The following is a 22,501-nucleotide window of genomic DNA, read 5'->3' as shown; positions in this document are numbered from 1 at the left end:
AGCCTGCATCCCTTTTCCCACCTTTCCACTGACAGATTGAACCAATTTCTCAAAAGAAGTTTAAGAAGCGCTCCATTAAAGTGCTACTAGACCACAAAAAGTAAAGATATAGTAGTATTTGGGTTTTGCAGTCTTCGTCACGGTAAACTCACACTGCATTTGCAGTCATTCGTGTTGCCAATGAAAGTACACAGCCTCACTGCTCATCCTGTCATCCACCAAGACAAGCAGTGGGGAAACAACTCACCGTAAAGTTAATCTGGCAGCCTCCCATCACATAGTCCAGAAATGAATATTCTGTCTCAATCTACAGGAACAGACAGACAGTGTTACACCTACCATTTCATTATGATCAGAATACAAAAAAGCAAAAGAACCCCAACAAAGATCTTCCTACCTTGCAGGATTTTATCCTAATAATGCCAGAGTTTTTATAGCTCTTTTTCTTTTGTTTTTTCTCAGGATGAATGCACTCAAATTCTACCTACAGAAAGACAGCATGGAAGAATCAAGTTCCAAAATGCCTGCACTTACAGCAGAACAAATTATGGAAACAGAATGGAGTCACACATCACACAATTTTAGAGTTACCCAAATACCCAGCAGAATTCAGAAATTTAATTTTGAAAAGGTCTGCAACTACTTTGGCTGCTGTCTGATGAACTAAAAATGGGATACTTTTGCCACCAGCACTGGGCAGATGAGGCAAAATCTTGGGGTAGGGAGGCCAGAAAATCCAGACCATGGGCTCCCAGCACCAGTGTTTAACTGCTTGGTTTCACACAGGCCAGGGAAAAAGGCAAGAACCTTCCACCAGCTTTGGATTATACCCACAAAAATCAAGCTGGCTGCCACATGACTCATCCTGGGCTATACCCTATGTGTGAATACATCTGCCTGAATTCAGGTGAAACACCCCCAGGAGAATGACATGTCAGGTTTTCACTGCAGACAATAGACCCAAACCAGCAGCACCAGCATGTGACTCAATCTATTCTAGACTGGATGACTAGAACAAGGTAAGAAGAGTGCCCCTTGGAAGGACTGCTGCTCAGTTAGCTGGCAAGGCAACCAGAGCACTTGTGAGGGTGACCAGCTCCAGCACAAACATGTAAGCCAAGCTGTGCCTCTGGACTCATCTGTTACAGCACCAACACTTTTATTTCCACTGGACTCAGCAGAGGCTGAAGCAGGATGAACTGCTGGGCAAAGTGGCTGGCAACCAGCAGACAACAGGTTCAAGGATGCCTTTAGAAATAGGAATGGTAACAGAATCCAAAGAAATAAAGAAATGTAATTCCCATACCATTTTTCACAGATGCTGGCTTAATAATATAAAGATACAGACAGAAATATTCATGTTTGGAGGCAACAACTTAAAGTGCATCTCTGAGGTCAGTGTTAGGAAGGGTTCGTGAAAGCCTGAATTGGGGATTAAGTGAGCAGGGGCAGAAGAAGCTCACCGGGGAGCCGGGGCCAGCCGTCTGCACCTGCGCCAGCGTCGTCTGCGCCAAGCCAATCAGATCATGGGAGCCATCGCTGTCGTGATCCACACACTGCACCTGCGGGGACATGGGAGCAGGACATGGACACTGCACCTGCAGGGACAAGGGAGCAGGACATGGACACTGCACCTGCAGGGACAAGGGAGCAGGACAGGGACACTGCACCTGCAGGGACAAGGGAGCAGGACAGGGACACTGCACCTGCAGGGACAAGGGACATGGGAGCAGGACATGGACACTGCACCTGCAGGGACAAGGGAGCAGGACATGGACACTGCACCTGCAGGGACAAGGGAGCAGGACATGGACACTGCACCTGCAGGGACAAGGGAGCAGGACATGGACACTGCACCTGCAGGGACAAGGGACATGGGAGCAGGACATGGACACTGCACCTGCAGGGACAAGGGAGCAGGACATGGACACTGCAAGGGACAAGGGAGCAGGACAGGGACACTGCACCTGTGGCGACAGGGAGCAGGACATGGACACTGCACCTGCAGGGACAAGGGAGCAGGACATGGACACTGCACCTGCAGGGACAAGGGACATGGGAGCAGGACATGGACACTGCAAGGGACAAGGGAGCAGGACATGGACACTGCACCTGCAGGGACAAGGGAGCAGGACAGGGACACTGCACCTGTGGCGACAGGGAGCAGGACAAGGACACTGCAAGGGACAAGGGAGCAGGACATGGACACTGCACCTGCAGGGACAAGGGACATGGGAGCAGGACATGGACACTGCAAGGGACAAGGGAGCAGGACAGGGACACTGCACCTGCAGGGACAAGGGACATGGGAGCAGGACATGGACACTGCAAGGGACAAGGGAGCAGGACAGGGACACTGCACCTGCAGGGACAAGGGACAAGGGAGCAGGACATGGACACTGCACCTGCAGGGACAAGGGACATGGGAGCAGGACATGGACACTGCAAGGGACAAGGGAGCAGGACAGGGACACTGCACCTGCAGGGACAAGGGACAAGGGAGCAGGACATGGACACTGCACCTGCAGGGACAAGGGAGCAGGACATGGACACTGCACCTGCAGGGACAAGGGAGCAGGACATGGACACTGCACCTGCAGGGACAAGGGAGCAGGACATGGGCACTGCAAGGGACAAGGGAGCAGGACAGGGACACTGCACCTGTGGCGACAGGGAGCAGGACAAGGACACTGCAAGGGACAAGGGAGCAGGCTATGCACACTGCACCTGCAGGGACAGGGGAGCAGGCAATGGCTGTCCTTCTTTAGGGGGAGCAGCCACTGTTCCCCGCCCCATCTCTTCTGCCTGACACCTTTGCAGCAGTGCTGCTGAACTCCCCAACCCCACCAGAGCCAGGGGTGTTGGCCACACCACTAGCTGAAACCCAGGAGTAAAGACACACACCCAGGGCAAATCTCAAAAAGAGGAACACATTCACTTTCTCACCCGTTAAAAGTATGCACAGTGAAAATTCTAAATAAAATCTTTCCCTGGTTTAAATATAAAATATTAAATAAGTAAATAAACATTTAAAAGAAACATTAAAAACCTCCCAATATTCCACAGCCCAGATGTGCAAATCCGAGATCATTCAGTGCAAGACATGCCAGTGAGGTAATGGGAAGAAGCAATTAAAACTTCCTTATCTAAGCACTTTCTGAATATGCTCTTTTTATTAGTCCAACAATACAATCAATTTACAAGGAAATTGCAATTTCCATGAAACAGTTAAGTCTATCATTTTCTGCACCTTATACCACCCAAATTGAAGTACTTCATTAATAACCAGTCATGTTTAAATGAGCACGAAAGCTTCAGAACTAGACAATGCAAAAGAGCAATGCATTTGCTAATAAAAATATACTAATAGCTATGGCTCACAGCAACCATGGTGAGATATGGTGTCTCATATGTTTAGCTCTCCACAAAACCACTGATAAAGAGCATTTCTAACAATCCATGCCAAGACTGCAGAACACAAGAATTCCAGAAGCAGGCAACTAAGAAACAGCTACAAGCAGCTGCCTCCTCCCCTGCTGAAGCTCACATGACACACAGATTCAAAAGCTCTTTCTAAGATCTGCCTTTAGAAACCCAGAAATTGATGTTATGCCAGTATAAAGCACAGGGACAGCCTTCTCCTCAGGACAATGGGACAAGATTGGATAAAGATGTCAAAGTCAATGGCTAGATATCTGAATTTGAGACAGGGTTCTTTTTGGACTATTTGGATCTACTAGGGATCTTCCACTGGTATAAATGGAAAACCGGTACAACCAGCCAGGTGAACTATGGCCTAAAGTAGTCACCTAAATGGGAAGCACCATGTCCTACTCCAGTGCCTTAATGGGGAAACAAGATACCCTAATGACTGTGCCCCCTTCTCTCCCTTCATCCTTTCCAACCCATCCCAGCCCTTCTGCACACACCACAAAGCAACTCCCACCCCTTCTGCCTGAACTCCATTCCCCCTTCTCTCAACAACTCTGATGTTTGCACATCACCCAAAAGCAACTGGATCGTGCCAGGGAGGCCAAGGCAGGAGACTCTTGTGCAGAACACAGGGTGCAGATTCCCAGTGCAGGGTTTCCTTCAGACCAGTACACATGGAGAGCTGCAGGGAATTCAGCAGCTGCCACCCCCATGCAGCTCCTCTCCCCTCCCTCCTGCTCCTGCTCCCCCTCACAGCCATGCCAAGAGAACTACATTTAGGATCAGTTTTGTTATTAGTTCACAGCATGGTATGGCTTAAAACAAACCTCTTTACACAAGGGTTTTCTACAACTGGCCAAGATTCACCGTGGGCAGCCCAGAGAGTTGTGCTGCTGCAAACAGAACCCTCCAATACTGCAGGAGGCTGTATGGGGTTATTCCCTGACTACTTCTTCGCAAATGAACTGTCCAATATTTATGGACCACAGCAGGCAGAAAGGAAGAACTTTTAAAACTCACAGAAAATGGTTTTGCTTTTGTGTATATGCCATCAAACTCGTGAATAGCAACACCCACAAATTCCTATTTTGCTGCTTCTATTTGCTGCATTTGCTACTTCCATTTAAATAATTACAGGGGTGAGACGCTGCTTTCACTTGCCCTTATTTTTAACAAAACTGTCACAAAGATCAGGCTGTGTCAGAAATCTGACCTGTTCTTAATAGAGAACAAGAACATCGCTCTCCATCGCAATGAAGAAAGAATTACCACAATACTAGCCAGCATTTGATCAAAAGATTTATGTTCCCACACACACTCTGTACTTAATCCTCACACACAGCTGGCAAAGCTGATGTTTAAGGGATACACCAAAACAGCTGTTCCCGCTGTGCTGAAGTTCAAGTTCTCCCTTCACTGACAACCAGCACTTCATGCAGTATGGCTCCCATGCAAATTTTTGAAGCCTCAAATAAGAGGGGCAAACACCAGATGAAAAATAAAGCACCAGTGCAATATTACGTTCTTCAGTGTTTCTAGTGAAGCACCTGCCTGACTGACTGACTTCCCCAGCCTGCTAAGGACAAGAACAGTTTAAGCCTTTTTCACAGCTGAATTGGGAAACTTAATAGATTATGTGCACACGCATCAAGACTTTTGGCTCAAATGAACTAACAGCAAAAATCAATCCTTTTGAAGAAGCAGGTCACTCCAAAGCGAATTTCAAAGCACAAAAAGCTTCAGCAAAACAAACAAACAAAACAACAATACAAATATTTTTGGGCTACAGCAAATACAACCCCAGAAAGCAGAACGTGTAAACCATGCCATGCTGTGACAGTTCTGACAAACATGCATCTCTTAGCCATCTCCTTTACACATCTGCTGCTCACTTTTGCACCAGGGGACTTTTTTCTGATCTAAGACGGTTGATTCCTCATCAATAAAAGCTCACAAAACACCACTTAGAACACTGGTATCAATCAATTAGCCCAGCACATAGGAACACCTATTTCCAGTTTAGTAATATCAGTAATTCTTTGGACCTGCCATACTGCATACAAGAAACATTAGCACACATGCTTTTTGCTCAACCTTCCAGATCAAGCTTCCAGCATGAGCTTTCTTCAAAGACAGGATGAAACAGGAAAAATCTGCAAATGCAAAGTATTTAGGTGTTGGATAAGCAGAGAGAAACTATACTCACACAGAACTACCTATGGATTTAAATGCCTTTATGTTATCAATGCATTGTTTAGAAGAAAATTAACAAATTAAGTTGTTATCAGATTTTCTTTTGTACAAACATATTAAAAGATGTCATTTTTCTGCTACCACCTCCTTAAGTCAGGACCAGAGAGAATTAGTCATCATATACAAGACCACAGGGAATTGTGGTTCTGACTCAAAACTAGATTTCTACTTGAAACAGATAGAAAAAGAGCTGGAAGAAGCTGGTCAGTGTCCTGAATGGATGGATGTCACAACTGCCTTAGGGTCCTCTCAGTGTCAGTATCCCAAGCTTGTCCAAAATCTGTGAGCTTCTCAGTTAACTTAGAAACAGTGGTAGAAAGTAAAAATTAAAAAAAAAAAACAAAAAAAAACCAAACCAAAGAAACAAACCAAACAAACAAAACCAAAAAAACCCGCAAATTTGCCAAAACAAAACAAAAAAAAGAATCCAGAAAACAAACAAGACACCATCACTAAAGCCCAACCTGGAATCCTGCCCAGAACAGTGGGAAAAAGAAAACCAGTTATAATTCTTCTTGTGACTAATCATTAGAAATTGTGTCACCTCTGCATTTCCTGGCTTCTCAACTTGACAATTCATAATGTTTTAAGACTTCATGTTTAAGAGAATGTGGTCACTTACCTGCCACACTACAATTCTAGAAAGGCAATCTAAAAATGTAAATATGACTAGACAGCCTCATAACTCATAATTAGCATCAACAGAGAACAGAAGACTTGTAACAACAAAGAGGATTTCTGAAGGCTGTACCTTGATAGGTTTATTAAAATCTCCGCCACAGAACGTCTGCAAGGGAACACTGAATTTCCTCCAGCATGGATTTAAGTTGTTCTTGATCACCTTAAAAAAATTTCAGCACAATGTCACGTGAGGGATGCAGCACGCAAGGCACTGAGAAACATGACATGAGGGCTCTGCATGGCAAGCTAAGAACAGCCTCAGGCAGCTCAACCCTGACATGTATCAAGAGCCAAGCTCTGTAAGAAAGGAAAGTTTGATGTTCAGGGTTAAGTTAAATTTTAGACACAAGCCAACCAAACAGCTCAACACCCCAGAAAGGGAGGAGAGTCACTCCCCTTACTTGGTGTCCATGGTCAGCTCCTCACTCAGTAGCTTCACCCAGTCAACAGGCAACAAATAAACAATTTTCTGCAGGCTCAGTTAGCAGAACCCCTTTTATACAGTACAACTTTCTCTGCAACACTGGTGCAAAGCATGACCAGGAGGGGGACTCCCACCCTCAGTAGAATTAAACTGCCTAATCATCTCAGTTAAAACATGGTGTGGAAACACTACCTCTGATCTGTACACGAGCTGCCACATTCCAGCATCACTCTGCCTGTAAAACTCCAGAAACGGATCCGATTTACCTAAGAAATCCTGAGAACAAAACCCAGCAGAAGTAATCAGCCTCTTATATTTTATCCAAAATGAGTAGAGAGTTGGCTTATTAGCACACAATACTTCAAACAAAACACAAAGTCAAACAAACTATACATTTGTTTTCTTTTCTCACTTTTGTTTTTTTCTTTTAAACTGCTGCACTTTAAAAGTCATCAGAATTTATCAGCTTCAATTCCAAGACTGCCCCCTCAAACCATGTTTGTCCCTATAAATCACATCATTTTGCTAACTGAACAGTTAGGTCACTAAAATCCTGGATTGGTCTTTGGCTTAAAATAACAATGAGCAGCACACCTAAATTTCCACCTCTTCTTTAACGAAAATACAGAAAGATCAGTTTTAACAGCAACAGTACTCGTTGGAGACAGTGAGGTAGCTGAACTGTATTAATATACAGAATGTTCCAAAGCCAAAACAATGCCCCAAAACCAAAACCCAGCTGTTGAGTTTCTGGTTTGAAATTGTGGCTTTGAACACAAAATTGTGTCTCCAGTCTACACCACTGTAAGTAAAATACACAGTGAGCTTTTGCTCACACATGGATTACCTGCTTAGCTGAATGTCTGTAAACCCAGATTGATTCCCAGCCAAGAAGAATGAACTGTAACTATACAGAAGCAAGTAATATAATTTAAAAAAAATCAATACCTTTTTGTCCAAATTTTGGGCTTCAATTTCTAGGTACACAACCCTGGTATCTTTAATCTCCTCTGCTGAAATCTGTGTCACAGAAATTTAGAGGGGAAAAATTAAACAAGGAATCAGAGTTCTGCCCATACTTTGCCCATGAAAGAAACTCTAGTTCCAAAAAATATCTCTCTCCTGTGCATATGTAACATTTGAAGATACACTGACACAAAAGGAGAAACGTCACTTTGTCCAAGCCAATACATGAGTTTTTCACACAAAAACCTTATTTACCGTTATAGTGCCCTTTCCTGCTGGCTTTCCATGCTTCAATTCCAGAGGTCGGGTGAACACTGAGCTGGACACAACCTAAGGTTAAAAGACAGATAATCTAAATATCAAGTTAGACAAAGGGGAAAAGAATTATTCTTCAGGTGCAAAACTTTCCAAGTCTTCTAAAAGTTCTAAAAACATTTAAATGCATTTCCAACAGTGGCAACCATCAGTGTGTGCTCCCAAATGGCTGAAAGTTACCTTGCCTCACTATCCAGGAAACACATCCCCAAAGTTCACTGTAAATTGCCCACAAACATATCTCCAAAGTTAAGTGGAGCTGAGACACAAGGGGCATTGATTTTACAAGTAGTCAAAAAGCTACTAAAACCAGAAAATACTATTCAATCAAGTCTTTCTTTAATAACATAAACCCCACTTATCTTCTCCTACCTAGATATACAAACCTCTCCTAGGGAATCAAATACAGAATCTCCAGTAGTCTTATTTCCCCACATTTACTGTCTGATGCTCACTTTGTGAAAAGGAAAGCCCATGAGAGCTCTCCAAGCACCATGCTTCCTTACTCCCAGACTGCCTTTAGTACTGCAGGTGCCTAAGTTAAGCCATTAATTACACACCATGTGTATTTCTAACCCTCATTTTGCAATAGACACACAGATTTTTCTCACTACGTTCAATAGTAACACAAACTAAGCTGTTTAACAGTGTGTTTTCAAATTTGAATGTGTCAAAGCCTTTGATAAATAAGATTTTCACCTAATTTTTCGTAATCAACCCAAACCCTTCTCACTACTTTGTAGATCACTTGACACATGTCTCCACATACCTGTCCCAGCGTGCACTCAATCCCTCCCAGGTAGTCATCGTCATTCAAATCAATGGTCTTGTTATCAATGTCATACACACCGAATTTCAGCTTCTGCACTTTCTCAAAGTAGTAGTCCACAACCAGCTTTCTGCAGAATTCAGGGTCTTGGCAGTTCTTGATCCTCTCGGTGCGATCCAGCTGCACAAACACAGGAGCAAAGCTGGTGATGAGGAAGAAGTACAAGTCTTCCCAAGCAGCTTTGTGCTTGCACAAGCTGAGCACAGGCACCAGCAAACATCATATACAAGTCCCCGGACCATGCCTCGTGCTCGGGGATTCACCAGGGAAGGAAACAGCATTGGAGAATAACATTAACGTAGGGGAACATTCTAAAAATTAGGGGGAAAAGGCTGGTGAAACATTATTCTGGAGTGTGTGCTCTGAGGCAGGCTATACTGTCACGGGCAAATGAACCTCCTGATGCAACTCTGAGCAAAAGAGGGAGCGACTAATGAAACCCCTGAAGGTTTGAGCGCGGGCAACGGGACTGCTCACCCGCCGAGAACGTGAATTCAATGCGTCAGGCACCCGCTGGCAAAACCTAACGGGATGGAAGGGGAGAGACCCGGTGTGTTCGGTGCCGCTCTTACCTCAGCCCAGCGGCCGCCCCCCGCGTCCTGCAGCAGGACGCAGAGCGGGTCCGACCGGGAGCCCACGTCCCTGTCGAGGAGGCTGCGGCAGGACACGGACAGCTCCAGCCGGGACACGCACGCGGCCATCTGCGGGCAGAGCAGAGCGGAGCGGAGTGTCAGCCGGGGCGGGGCCCGCGGGACCGGCGCTGCGGGGCGGCCCCTCCGCCCCGGGGGCACGGACAGCGGGGGGCCTCCGCGCTACCCCCGTGGGCACGGGGAGAGCGGAGCCCCCACGGTACCCCCGTCGTGTCCCCGCGGGCATGGGGAGAACGCTGACCCGGCGGAGCCCCCGCCCGGCTCGCCCCGCCGCCGTCCCCCGGTCCTGTGTTCACCTATTTCTACCGAGCTCTGCCCGCTGCCCCCGCAGGGCCAGCGGAGCGCAAGGCCCTTCCTGCTTCCCGCTCTCCGGGACAGGAGTTTCTGCGAAGGGCCGAGCTCTGCCCGCTGCCTTCGCCCCAGGGCTGGCGGGCACAGCCCCGGGCAGGGACAAGGACAGAGACAGGGACCGGCACCGCACAGCCGGGGCTCGCCCCGCGCGGCGAGAGCTCTGCCAGAGCCCCCCGCCTGCAGGGACCCCTTGCTCGCCCCCGGGCTCTGCCCTCCTTGCTTCCGAAAAACCGTAACATCATCCAGGGAATAGCTACGTTTTATTTCACATTAAACTGCAGGCGCTTCTGTTCAATGAACGGCTCTAATTCTCAGAACAGAATCTAGAAGATAAACCTTCAAGCATCAAAACATTACAGAGACTGGGCAGTTTGAGGGCTCTAACAAGTGGTTTAAATGGGAATATTTCATAGAGAAGCTCCTTCAGAGTTTGGAAAATAAGGAAATATTTGTCTGGTCTTTCTAGTACTCGAATACCCAATGGCTTCCTCACAATTGCAGAGGGTAAATATTTATCTGGAAGAGATCAACTTTTATTTTAATCCCTCGGACATCACAGCCTGCAATCTGCCCTGGACAGATGTTACCGACGTTCACTTAACACACCAGTGCACGGCACTCAGACACTCCAGCAATGGTGGCAGCACAAAACCAGCGCTCAGTACAAATTAGCAAAGCTTTAGAGGCAAAGACATAGTTCAGCTTTTAACTGAGGTCACCATCACTGTCATCGTCTGCTTTAACGCCAGCCTTTTCTAAGAGGCTTGTTTGAAACACTATGGTCAACTGTTCAAACTACTGGCTGGAGTCATCCATCTTTCAATCAGTTGCCTTCAACCCCAAATAAGAGTCACAAAGAAAGCATTACCATTAATAAATACATTTCTCCTAAAATTGCAAGCCACAGGCACCAGGTTTTTTCTTTACCTGCACACGCCATTCCACCAGACCAGCTCACATCTCACACAGCCCCACGTCTGCACAGTCTGTGCTTCTAGACATGACCAAACAGATCTGTACAACACCCGCCTTTTGACAACAAGAAAGATCAGGACATCCAGCCTGAGCTCCCCTGCCAACATTTTGCCTCTTTTTTCCTCTACTGCAACAGAGATTTCTACAGGAAACACCTTTCCTCTCCACTAGAGGTCAAAGGATCAGGAGTAAAGTTAACCTCAAAGAAACAGCTCCCCATAAGCTTTAGCATCCCCAACCAGCTGTGGTCCCTTTCTGGGAGGAAACTGCAGGTCTCAAGCTGCACTCAGAACAAGCCTGTACATATTTATTCCACGTTCCAAAGACACCAAAAAGGAATAGTTTGAGATAGGAACTGTTAAACCACACAATGAAGCCAGGAGGTGAATGGACACAAGTTCTCAAACGCCATCACCTCTCATATGCTACCTGAATCTCTTCCCCAGATCAGGAGCAATGAAACCATGAAAGTACTCCAGTTTCAAGGATTTGTCTTTCAGTACCCTAATACCCAGAAGGCTGTCTCATCCAACTGTTTTGGATTTAGTAATGGCATAGGACTTCCCTTTGAACACAGCCCAGATGTTCTGCTGAACTCCTGGGGAAGTTACAAACCACAAGAAATCCCTTCCCGCTGTACCTCCCTTGCTCCATCCAGCGATGAAAAGGCACTTGGTTGCTGCACATGACAACCAAAACACAATACAGCACAGCCAGGGCAGCTGTTGGGAGTGGCCGAGCAGGAACTGTCCTTTAAGCCAGCTGAACCCCCTCCTCACAAGCACCAGGGGATAACAAGAAAGTGGCTTTAACAACTGCAGACAGAATCCTTACAGAAAGAAGAGGGACAGCTCCTTAAGAGATTCATATAAAAAAAAATCCATGTTTAACCTGAAAACACCAGTTTGAACCTCAGCCAGCAGTTGCTTATACATTACTGCCTATGGATGTCCTCATAGAGCCCACACAACCTCTGGTCACAGCTTTCCAAACACACTGTATGATGCTCTCCAGTATCAATCCATTCCCTAAATAAGAGCAGAAGAAAATCCTGGTCATAGACATCCCAGCAACAAGGAATACTCGGTCTGTTAAGATAGAGCACCCATTCAGCCAAACCTGAAGACCTGCTTAGGCCCCAGGGGTAAGCAACTCTGCCCAGTTACCCTGCTCATGCAGTTACTGAGCAGTACAAATCTCTGGAAACCTGCCTGCATCTGAAAAGATTAAAAAAAATCAAAAGTTTAACATATTTGCATCTCTAAACACACACATACAAAAAAACTGAGCGGAAAGAAGAAACACGGAAGTTCCTCAGCAATTAAAAAAGCTAGACCCAACTTCAGTTACCAGTGATTTTTAAACAGGATTTCATTATGATAATATTGGCTTGAATTTCCTCTTTTCTTCCCTAGAGCACGATTTCTGGAATTTATTTTCATAGTAACTTGTAGTTTACTATAGTAATTGCATCTTTCTATAAAAAAACTGAATAGTTTATCTTAAATGTATCAGCTGACTTTCATCTCCACCTCTCTCCACAAAGTCCTCGTTCCTCCGAGAGGAGTGACCTTCCCAAAAGCTTTGAAAACAGCAGCAATTAGCGCGTGCATTTGGACCCACCCCACGCCTGAGACACACATACCCCCTGCCCAGGTCCTCATTACGCACAGGCCCAGGATACTTCGTGTTCTGCACTTGCACATAACCCTGCAACAGTATCCTGACCTTTCATCCCTGAGAGCTGCCCAGCTGGCTCGTGTCACTCCCTGCCAGGGCCAGCACCAGAGCCCCAGCACGGAGCTCCACCACTTACCAGAGCTGTGCAGTGGCCACGGCATGGGACAGAAAGGCTCTGGTGGACACGGAGCTCAGACATGAAGGCTCTCAGCATACATCTGGGGTAATTAAACTGAAATAACTTGGGGGTTTATTATTTTTAATAACAGCCTTCCTTTCTTCCTCAGCATGCACTCAAGAGCACAGATGGTATTCAGCCTGTAGCTTCCAATCGACATTTCTAAACCACACTTCGTTTTGTTTCACTGGGTTCTCATAGAGCATACTTATTTATATCCATTCATACACACAAAGTAAGCTTCGCTTTTAGACTTGCAATGATATTTACTATGAAAGAATATTTACATTTGTTGCAACACTCAAATTTTTTTATTTTCCAACAGTTTCAGAAATTCTAAAATGCATTGATTTCTTACTTTCCCCCTCACAACCACCCTTGGTAACTAATATTGATGTCTACTATTTGAACCTTTTGGTTTACAGAAGATAGTATTTCCACAGCAAAACCAGCAGCTAAAGCAAACTGCTTTCCATAAAGGTATCATATTTTGTTTATAAAGGATTTATTATAGCTTGATCCAGATCAGCTTGCAACAATAACAGTTTAGTTTCCAACCTGACTGCCACTGGCAGATTAAGGTACAGCACGGCCTGGAAGTCACAAAACTATTCTAGACACAGGAGCTCAGTTTGCCAAGTAAACATGAACTCCAAAAGCTGTAATAAATTCAAACTCTATTTGAAATACAGAAAACGGAGCTACTGGGTACATCCCAGCAGAGTGGGTTCAAACGAAAAGGCAACACAAGCAAGCCACAAGGTAAGTGCTGTTGCTCCAAACAGCCTGTAAAATCCTAAGTGAGGGTATGTTACACCCCGTGATCAACAATGACACTGACAACAGCCACACTCCTGAGCCAACACACCCTCAGCTCGGGATCTCACGGCTGAGGCAGCGCCTGGGAAGCCTCACCTGAAGCCGAATTCTGTATGTTGCTTCCTCAATGGAACAGTTTCCAACCTCAGCTTCAGATCCATCAGACACCTCTGGTTTTCGCCCTTAGTTAGAATTGCACGCAATATAACACATTTTGAAGAAAAAGTAATACATCCCTCATGTTATCCCTACACAATCTAGAGCAAAATAACATCCCAAGAAACCTACAAGCGTATACTCAAAGACAAGAAATCTTTCACTCCCGCTTGCTCAAGTACAACACAGAATGGCTCCAGACTAGCTACACTGTAAGAAATGCCCAGACAACCAAACTGAGGTCCAGTTTACAAAGTCACCATCATTTTTACTGTGCCTACCACCTCTTCTCTGTAAAGATGACCATAAACTTCACCAGCTGTGTAATATACATGGAAAGATAAATCCCATCTTTCCAACAGAGCTGTTCTACACTGAAATGAAACACAGCAGTAAAAAATAAATAATCAAACCAAGCCCCAAAAAATGCTGCACTGCAGGAATATCACATAGGACACCTATGCTACACATTCAGAAGAAGGAATTCCCTGCTACTCCTGAAGTTTCTCCCTGAAGTTTCTTAAAAGTATTTCAGAACTTCCAACCCTTTTAATGTTTCTGCAGAAAAAGCAACTTCCTTTCACACAGAAAAGAACATTCTCCAACATAACGAAAAATCAACACATATACAAGTCTAATATTAAATTTATTATTCCTTTAGTGATTCAGCTTAACCAAAGCTAAAAGCAAGTCAGATGTAAGCCAAGATGTCAGCCTGGTGTGGTTTCGCTGCTCCACAATACAACATAAGCACGAATTCAGCACAAGAAACTCTGCAGTTTGTTCCCATTTAATTACACTAATAAATTCTCATCAACTGCATAATGCTGTACTGGATACCCAACACGTTCTATTTCAGAATGCATTAAACATTAGGCATTAATGAACACCTTGGTTAACTCAAGCTTGAGGCCTTAGTGCAGGTGCTCCAGGGAGCTGATCTCCAGTGAGCTCCCTCGGCAGTGGACTGAGCACAGCTGCTGCCTCACACTCTGCTTAGAAACCCAGCACAGACCTCAGCAATCCTGCCAGCAGCGTGGACCCAATCATCATCATCTTGGCGTTGAGCTACCCAACAACTCAAGAAATAGACCCAATAGATGTAATAGAACATCCCATTAATTAACCTTGCACATCCCAAAAACCTAATGCCCCTTTTCCCTTGTCTATTGCTTAGTTTAATCCCATGTCTTGCAGTTATCACCCAATTTTCTTCAGAACAGCTTCTCTCTTCCTGCTGTGATCTCAGAACATGCAGACCAGCAGAAGCAATGCTTTTCCCCATTATTAGTTCAGTTTTGAGGGGGCAGCCTGTTAATCAAAATAAGAATTACTTGATCCTCCTTTCCTGAATTCTCTAAGGCTCTAAAAGAAATCATATAGGTAGGTTTGTATCATCACTAGATGAACTAACACACATTTTTATTTTAAGCTGAGTTTAAGAGGGTCTAATGAGAAAGACCACAGTCCACAAATCATTAGTCAATAAAGGCTTTTTCTGGCACAACAGCTCTTCCATGGGTGACAGAGCCTCATCCCACAGCCCCAGAAGCTCTGCAGAAAATATAAATGTCTACAATTTTTACTATTTCATTATTTCTGGTGGTTTCCAAGGGGTATGGCTAAGATCAGCATTACTACAGGTGGGGACTAAGTCACTATTCTCCATACTGGGTACCAAGCTATCTGTCACCATACATACAGCTGGGTTAATTATTACAAATTTGACACATAACCTGAAACAAAAGGCATCTCCTAATTGTTTTAAGAGAATAGTGAACACTATTAAGAACACCTTTCTACACAAACTGCTCTGGCAGCTGTATTCAGTCCTGGTATGGAGTGCCCAGGGTGCATCAGACAGGTGCAATTCCAGGGATGAGCTCCCAGGGAGGAGAGACACCTTTCTTTCAGGGTGATGCTGAACCCTGAGCCACGAGCAGAGGGAACCAGCAGGACAGCCCAGCCCGGCTCGAGCCCTGGACTGCACTGCAGGCCTTGTGCAAACAGGTCATTGACTGCCACACACCTCAGGGCTGCAGAACTCACAGGAGTTACAACCTGGCTCTGCTCACCGGGCTGTCTGCTGCAGAGACTGCCTGAGGAGACAAAGCTTGCACTGACAGTAATAAAAATAACAAGCTTAGAACAGTTAAAAAGAAAAAAAAGGTCGAATAAAGTGAAACTATCACAAATGGGATTCTAATTTCCAGCAAAAAATGCAAAGAACTTCAGTCAACTCATCTTCTTTACTGCAACTTTCCCCCTCCAAGGAACAAAAGCCAAGTCACAACTCCAAGAAAACAGCACCTTCTTCTACAAATGCACCTTTATGCTGTTCAGTGTTCACTACTAACTTACACCCCAGCAATATCCCCTGAATCATAACGAAGAAGCTCAAAGTCTGTGCATGCATTTACTACATATATACTACAGTATATAAATATATATATAGTCTCCCCTTTTCTGAGAAACAAGTAAAGAAGCTGATAGGTGAGAATTGAAACTATTTTAAATATTAGTTTGGAACATACTAAATTAAAAAGTTCAAATTAACACCTGAACTTAAGCAAATTTTGCTATTTTCCACCCTCTTCATGCAAAGAAAACATGTTTCAAAGTTCTTTCTAGTAGTAGCAGAATATCAAAAGCCATTTCCTTGAAAAAACTTAAAGCAGGCTGGGGCTCTGAAGTGAATCACTGGATTTAAACTGCGATCCTAAAGGTGCTTAGTGATTCCTCCCAAGAAGCCAGATTGTTTTCCCCATTCCATTCATATTCATTCAGCTGCTTTTTCTCTCCCCTCACTTGGTTCTCAAGTATTTATTACTGAAACATAAAGAACAACTTAACTGAAAGACAGACTTAAAAGCTCGATGACACTGCCTTTTGTAACAGCCCCAAACACGTATTTTACCTTGCAAATCATCTTTGCCTTTCTGGAGTAAGCTCTTCCTCTTTCCCATAGAACTCCAGCTATTTCCACCTCAGGCACAAACAGCCAAACACTCTGTCCCATGCTCCAGATAAATCCAGCTCGCTAGGACTATCTTCCACTTTTTAGTCCAAGCTCAAGCTGAGATCAAAGACTACACCATATTCCTCCTCTGGGGTTCTTCAGCTGTGCTGCACCCACAGGCTTTGGGGCGACCTCCTGGCACTCACTCTGCCAATCCCTGGCACCTCTGCCTTTCCCAAAGGCTGGAAATCTAAACCACCCTGTGCTTACACGACAGCCACACGATTTTGCCCACTTCCCTAGAATTAGCCGTGGTGTTGCACAGGTGACTTCAAGGCAGAAGGTTCATCAAGTCCCTCTGTCTGGACTAGCACATACTGTGTCAACAGCAGGAGTTCAAAATAACACTAAAAATAAACATGCCAGCAATACAGTTTACTGACCTTTGCTGCTTTATCAAATTCACATGAAGACTTTTGGTAGCCACACAGCCCCTGAGTCAATGAAAAGCCTGCCATACCTTCTTAGTTTTATCCCACTTGCTGAGTGATCACTCAAAAAGACTGATACTCCTGAGGAATTCTTTAGACTACCCTCAGTTGCCCTGCAGTGACAACTCTTGCCTAAAAAATTATTAAGGACATAAAGCAGAAGCGATCTTTCAACTTCTCACACTTTATAGAATCACATTATCCCTTCCCATTACATAATTCACACTTTTTCTTTATGGCTTTTAATCTTGAATCTAGTTCACAAAATATAATCTTGAAACAAAACAAACCCTTAATACTACTTTTGCAGTACTCCTAAGAAATTGATTTTATTTATTCATTACAAGTTCAGTCTTTCTAATGCCAACACTGTCTTTCAGTTCTTCTTTCTCCTTTTGAGTATATGCTTTTTCTTAAATTCACAGCTCCATACTACTTTTCTGCCACTCTTACCATCCGGAGTAGGAACATCCTGACTTCTTCACCCCAATCTGCTGTGGAATAACAATGCTTCCAAACAGGAAAACCTAAAATATCCACCACCACAAAACCTGATATCAAAGTAGAAGAATAAAGGAAAGGATATGGCAAAGGATTTTAAAAGTTGTTTTTCTCTCCCTCATCCAAACTAACAATAGAACAATTTAAAGGCCACAAACACCGAACTGATCTCATGTTCTCTTTCTGTTCTGTTCCAGATCCAACTTCTCCTGCCAGCGTAGCCTCCCAGAAGCACAAGCCCATTCCAAGATGGATTCAAGGCATTCCATTTGCTTCAAAGACAAGTGGGTGAACACAACCACAACCTCCCTGCATGAAGGGAGATTCCACAAACGCAAACACAGCTATTTGCTCCAGTTCTTCTTCCAAGCCTGCTACCCACAGTCTGTGCACTGCAGGATTTTCCAACCCACACCCTGTTGTCATTAGGCTTGACTTTGCTACGAAGGTGTCCACATCCTTTGGAAAACATGCCTCTGCCAGCCAAGCTCCTGGAAACCCCCACAAGTCCCAGCAGTGAGCATCTCTCTTTTCTCAAAGCAAAGGGAGTAGTTCCAACAAATTTTTAATGAATATGACCTGACTGTGGTAGACAGAATTCTCCAAGTAAAAACCCCTCTGATGAAAAACCCAGAGTAAATTTAACAGCTGTAAAACCATGAATTAGATTACATTCACTCTAAGCAGAGAGACTCGGAGTTATCACCATCAGGTGGAACCTGAAAACTCTGTCACACACTGCAGAGCACCAGCTGGCAGCAGCCAGGACAAACTCCACTGCCTTGGCACCGCCGTTGCGTGTTCGTCCCCGATTCTTCAGCAGCAGCAGGGCCTTCCCATGGACCTAACGCAGCAGCAGAGAACTTGGAGAGCACAAAAACATTAAAACAGTGTCTGTGAGCTGCTCAAGAACACCCCAAACCCCAGGTTTTTCCTACCTTTTCAAGCTTACACAAGTCAGAGAGGAGGGTTATACACTACACAACCCACCGTGGCTGGTGCAGAACTCGGTTAGAGAGATTGCTCTCACCTTTCACAGTCACAATTAAGTGGTCACATTCACTCATCACTGCACTAAAATAGCTGATATTTCATAGATATGTAACATTGTCTGCAGACTCACCAGGAGTCATAGCGCATTCACTTATTACTTAGTTTAAAACAAAGCACTTTAGGTTTCAGAAAACTTTTTACTGTTTCTGATTTAAGCTATTTTTAGAGGCCCAACTAAGGACAAAATTTAATACAAGTAGCACAAGCCATCCAGCAGAAGGAAGACTGCACAGTTTTTAGCTCATGGAGACATTAAAGTAGCCAAATATTTACTCATTCAAAGAAATAGCATGACACAGTGCTTGCACTGCAAAGAAGAAATGCCATTGGATTATTGTCTCCACAAAAATACAGTGTTAGTTATCCAAAGGGAGGAGTAAGTGTCCATGTGACACAAAAGGCCTTCAAAACATGCAGGACATTTGTGCAGCAGCTCATGGTGCTGCGTATGTAATTTCCCAGATACACCTGAAAGGCTTTTTTCTTTAAGAGATCCACCCATTTTAAATGCTTCTATATACACATTAAGTGACAACTCCAGTTGCCTTTAAAAAACTTAAAAACTTCAAAAACTACTCTGATTTACAACCTAAGAAAACACAAGACTGTGCAAGGCTCAGGTTTAACTGTTTAACTCGTTTAGCTCAATTATCTATCTCATACATTCTATCATTAACAACTGAATTTAGATTTCAGTTAAGAATTTAACTACTTAGTCACTGGTTTATTGTGCTCTTTTTCACACAAGCTCAGTGCTGCAGCTTCTGAACCACACACATTGTTTAGATTAGGGCAGTGCTTGGCTGTTTTCATTATACCTACAGCATGAAAGTTTGGCCTCAGCCTTAGTCCTCCTTCTCTAATGTTACTGTTGATGTGCCCTTAAAGTGAGGATGATGAAAACATCCTGCCACTGGCATACTGGTTACTGGGAGACAAATTAGCTCTACCACCACCACACTTACCTCCTAAAAGCACTTAAGTCATATACAAAGAGGGCTCTAAGTGCCATACAGAAACTCCATTTACTGCTGAGACTGGGCCTGCAGCACAGCAGGGCTGGCTCTGCAGCAGTGCTGGAACGCAGCAAGTGTATTGGTGGCACTTAACAACTGCACCTCCCCTTCTTCAGGAAGAGAATTCCTGTACATTCAGTCAATGAACTGCCTGTGCCCACCTTTACTTTAATTAGCCTCTTTGCTTTAGTACCTCGTTGCACTGGTGTTGCTCAAGCACATGTGATTTATAAATTCTGCCCTTGTAAACATTTGCCTATTACAGAACAGTATCAGCAACCATCATTTTGACTTTAGAGTTGACTCTCCTATTCAAACAAGCAAGGACTTCCCACATTCCACGTCCATCCTTCCATCAAACAAGCAACAATGCTTTGGTTGTACTGCTAAAAACCATGACAGTTTTGTTTTCATCAAGTTTCATAAAAAGCTCACATTATGAAGAACATTCTGGCAAATGCCACCATAGGAAGGTCACTAAACAAAAGGTGCTACACAGAGGCTGCAAATTTTACTGACAGAGCTCTTAGAAATTTCATAATAAAAGGCACTCCATCAAAATTACCTAAAAGGAATTTTGAAGTACTCAGGTTCTGACCATTGCTGTTTTCCTCCCTTAAATCTGCCAAGCAAGCATTTCTAAGCTTTCTACCGTCACGCAGAGCAATGCCACATCCACACAGTCACATCTGATGGGAAACAGTCAACATGAAACCAGTTGTTCCAAACTGTGAACCTGCAGGCTGCCAGTTCCACCTGCCTTCAGATGGTCAGAAACCAGAGCAGCACCACCCAACCGAGGCCTTGGTTAACACTGTGACTGCAGCATGAAAAGCTCAAGGAGTCACCAGCCTTCCAGCAGCAGTGACAAGTACAAAAAACCAAGCTATGCCAGCCCAGAGAGTTTTAGGCAGAATCAATTCCCATTTCTCCTGTGCAAGCCTTACAAATCCTTACTTTTCAGTTTTAAACTTACAGGGAAATTGCACTTCCAGTGCAATCCCCACTCCAGCCCCTGAAGTTATTCCTGGCTGTGATCTATGATCAGCCAGGTCTAATTCACTGGTGATTCATAGCAAGAGAACTCTCAAAAGGTGAGGAAAAACAGCAAGGCTGGTGTAAGAACAGCAAATACAGAGACACAAAACTGATTTTGTGGAAATTGCACTTATGTTAACAGAAAACATATTCCCTGTTTCTGAAAGTTTACTTTAATGTATTTGGGAAGCAACTAGTAAGACTATTCGAAATTCAAGCTGCAGACATGAGAACACATAGGAGGGATGGCCACAAAGGACTAAGCTTTGCCTCTGGAGAAGCAGTAAAGGAACTCGGGCCAGAATTCATCTGGCTGCTTCTCCCCAAAGCTGCCATGCTGTGAACACACACACAGACCCAGGAGAAGGATAACAAAGGAAGCTGCACAGACTTGAGCACCAGCAACTGCCAAGTCACAGTCTCACAGTCAAACCATTCACCACAGCCGTGCTCGGTCTGGAGCTACAGAAAAGGAGCACTTCTAGGGACGCTTTTTTTCCATAGTTTTTTATACCCAGAAGTGAAAGGCATCAAGGCCACGGAGGTCGGGAGCACCAACACCCTCCAAACATTCCATGTAGTAATAAAGCTCCAAGAAAATTACCAACAAACTCATCTGTACAGAAAACAAGCTCCGGTGATACCTACCTGATCATGAACCAGCAGTGGACTTCAGTACACAGCCACAGATCAATGTGCCTACTACCAACCAACAGGTTTTCGATGGAAAAGGTAAATCTTTGAACTACAATCACATTCTCACTGCCAAAAACAGAGAGGAAGAGAACACTTTGAGGCTACTCTTTCTGCAAGAGCATTTACCAGACTTCTTCCCTTCCTCTTCCTTCAGCAGGAGAGTCATTTGCTCTGTACACAAACTCCAGCTCAGTTTTCCCAAAGCCATGAAAAATACAGTCACAGAACAGAGGGGGAGCATCAGCAAACCTGCAAAGCAGCAAAGACAAGCACATGTATTCAGCACCTCTGCCTCCAGGCCAAAGGAGTTTCTGAAAAACCTTACAACACAATTAAGCCTCTGCCATTTTCTTTTGAAATACCTGCAAAACATCTAAACAAGCAAACTGACATAAAACTAATTTTTGTGTGTCTTGACCTGGAGTCAAACTAAATGTTTCTTTATATATCATCAGTCCAGTTTCAAAACTGCTTTTTTCCAACCAATTATCAATATAGAAACTAGTATTTTCCTTGCACTACAGTCCATATTAAACAGGAATTGCAGTCACAGAATCACAGAACCGATTGGGTTGGAAAAGACCTCCAAGATCATCAAGTCCAACCCTTCGTCCAACTCCAGTCCCTTTACCAGATCATGGCACTCAGTGCCACGGCCAAGCTCAGGTGAAAAACCTCCAGGGATGGGGAATCCACCCCCTCTCTGGGCAGCCCATTCCAATGCCTGAGCACTCTCTCTGGAAAGAATTTTTTTCTGATATCCAACTTCAATTTCCCCTGGCAGAGCTTGAGCCCATCGTGCCCCCTTGTCCTATTGCTGTGACTACCCTTGGTTCAAGGTCTAATCACATATCTGAAGCATCAGCCTAAACCAGCTGCTCTCAACAAGTGGTACACTGGCCCAGCAGAGACTTTAAACAGTCCCTACCACCCAGCAGTTTCAGTTCTGCACATCAGAAGGCCAGCACTGTTCAGAGCTGCAGAACCACCCATTGAGGACCAGCAGAACCACCACGGGAGCAGCAGCTTTGGAACCAC

At 44.5% G+C, this 22,501-nt stretch overlaps 1 protein-coding gene across 5 annotated transcripts in view; it reads right to left on the bottom strand.

Moving 5' to 3' along the window:
* CPNE1 (copine 1) overlaps window positions 1–22,501 on the bottom strand; it is a 43,254-nt gene that overhangs the window by 7,235 nt on the left and 13,518 nt on the right. For 3 of the 5 annotated variants that reach the window (XM_071572973.1, XM_071572974.1, XM_071572975.1), the window contains exons 2-10: window positions 9,473–9,601; window positions 8,841–9,020; window positions 8,012–8,086; window positions 7,739–7,810; window positions 6,983–7,066; window positions 6,437–6,526; window positions 1,464–1,598; window positions 398–484; window positions 248–307 (exon numbers count right to left, since the gene is read on the bottom strand). In XM_071572973.1, coding sequence (XP_071429074.1) covers window positions 248–307; window positions 398–484; window positions 1,464–1,598; window positions 6,437–6,526; window positions 6,983–7,066; window positions 7,739–7,810; window positions 8,012–8,086; window positions 8,841–9,020; window positions 9,473–9,601 — 912 coding nt within the window. The remainder of the gene's footprint in view (window positions 1–247; window positions 308–397; window positions 485–1,463; window positions 1,599–6,436; window positions 6,527–6,982; window positions 7,067–7,738; window positions 7,811–8,011; window positions 8,087–8,840; window positions 9,021–9,472; window positions 9,602–22,501) is intronic. The other 2 variants (XM_071572976.1, XM_071572978.1) reach the window with 2 other exon arrangements.

The sequence above is a fragment of the Pithys albifrons genome, chromosome 18 (assembly GCF_047495875.1).
Source record: "Pithys albifrons albifrons isolate INPA30051 chromosome 18, PitAlb_v1, whole genome shotgun sequence".
NCBI lineage: Eukaryota > Metazoa > Chordata > Aves > Passeriformes > Thamnophilidae > Pithys > Pithys albifrons.
Note: the sequence above shows the minus strand (reverse complement) of the source record. Positions and strands in the feature narration are given on the sequence as shown.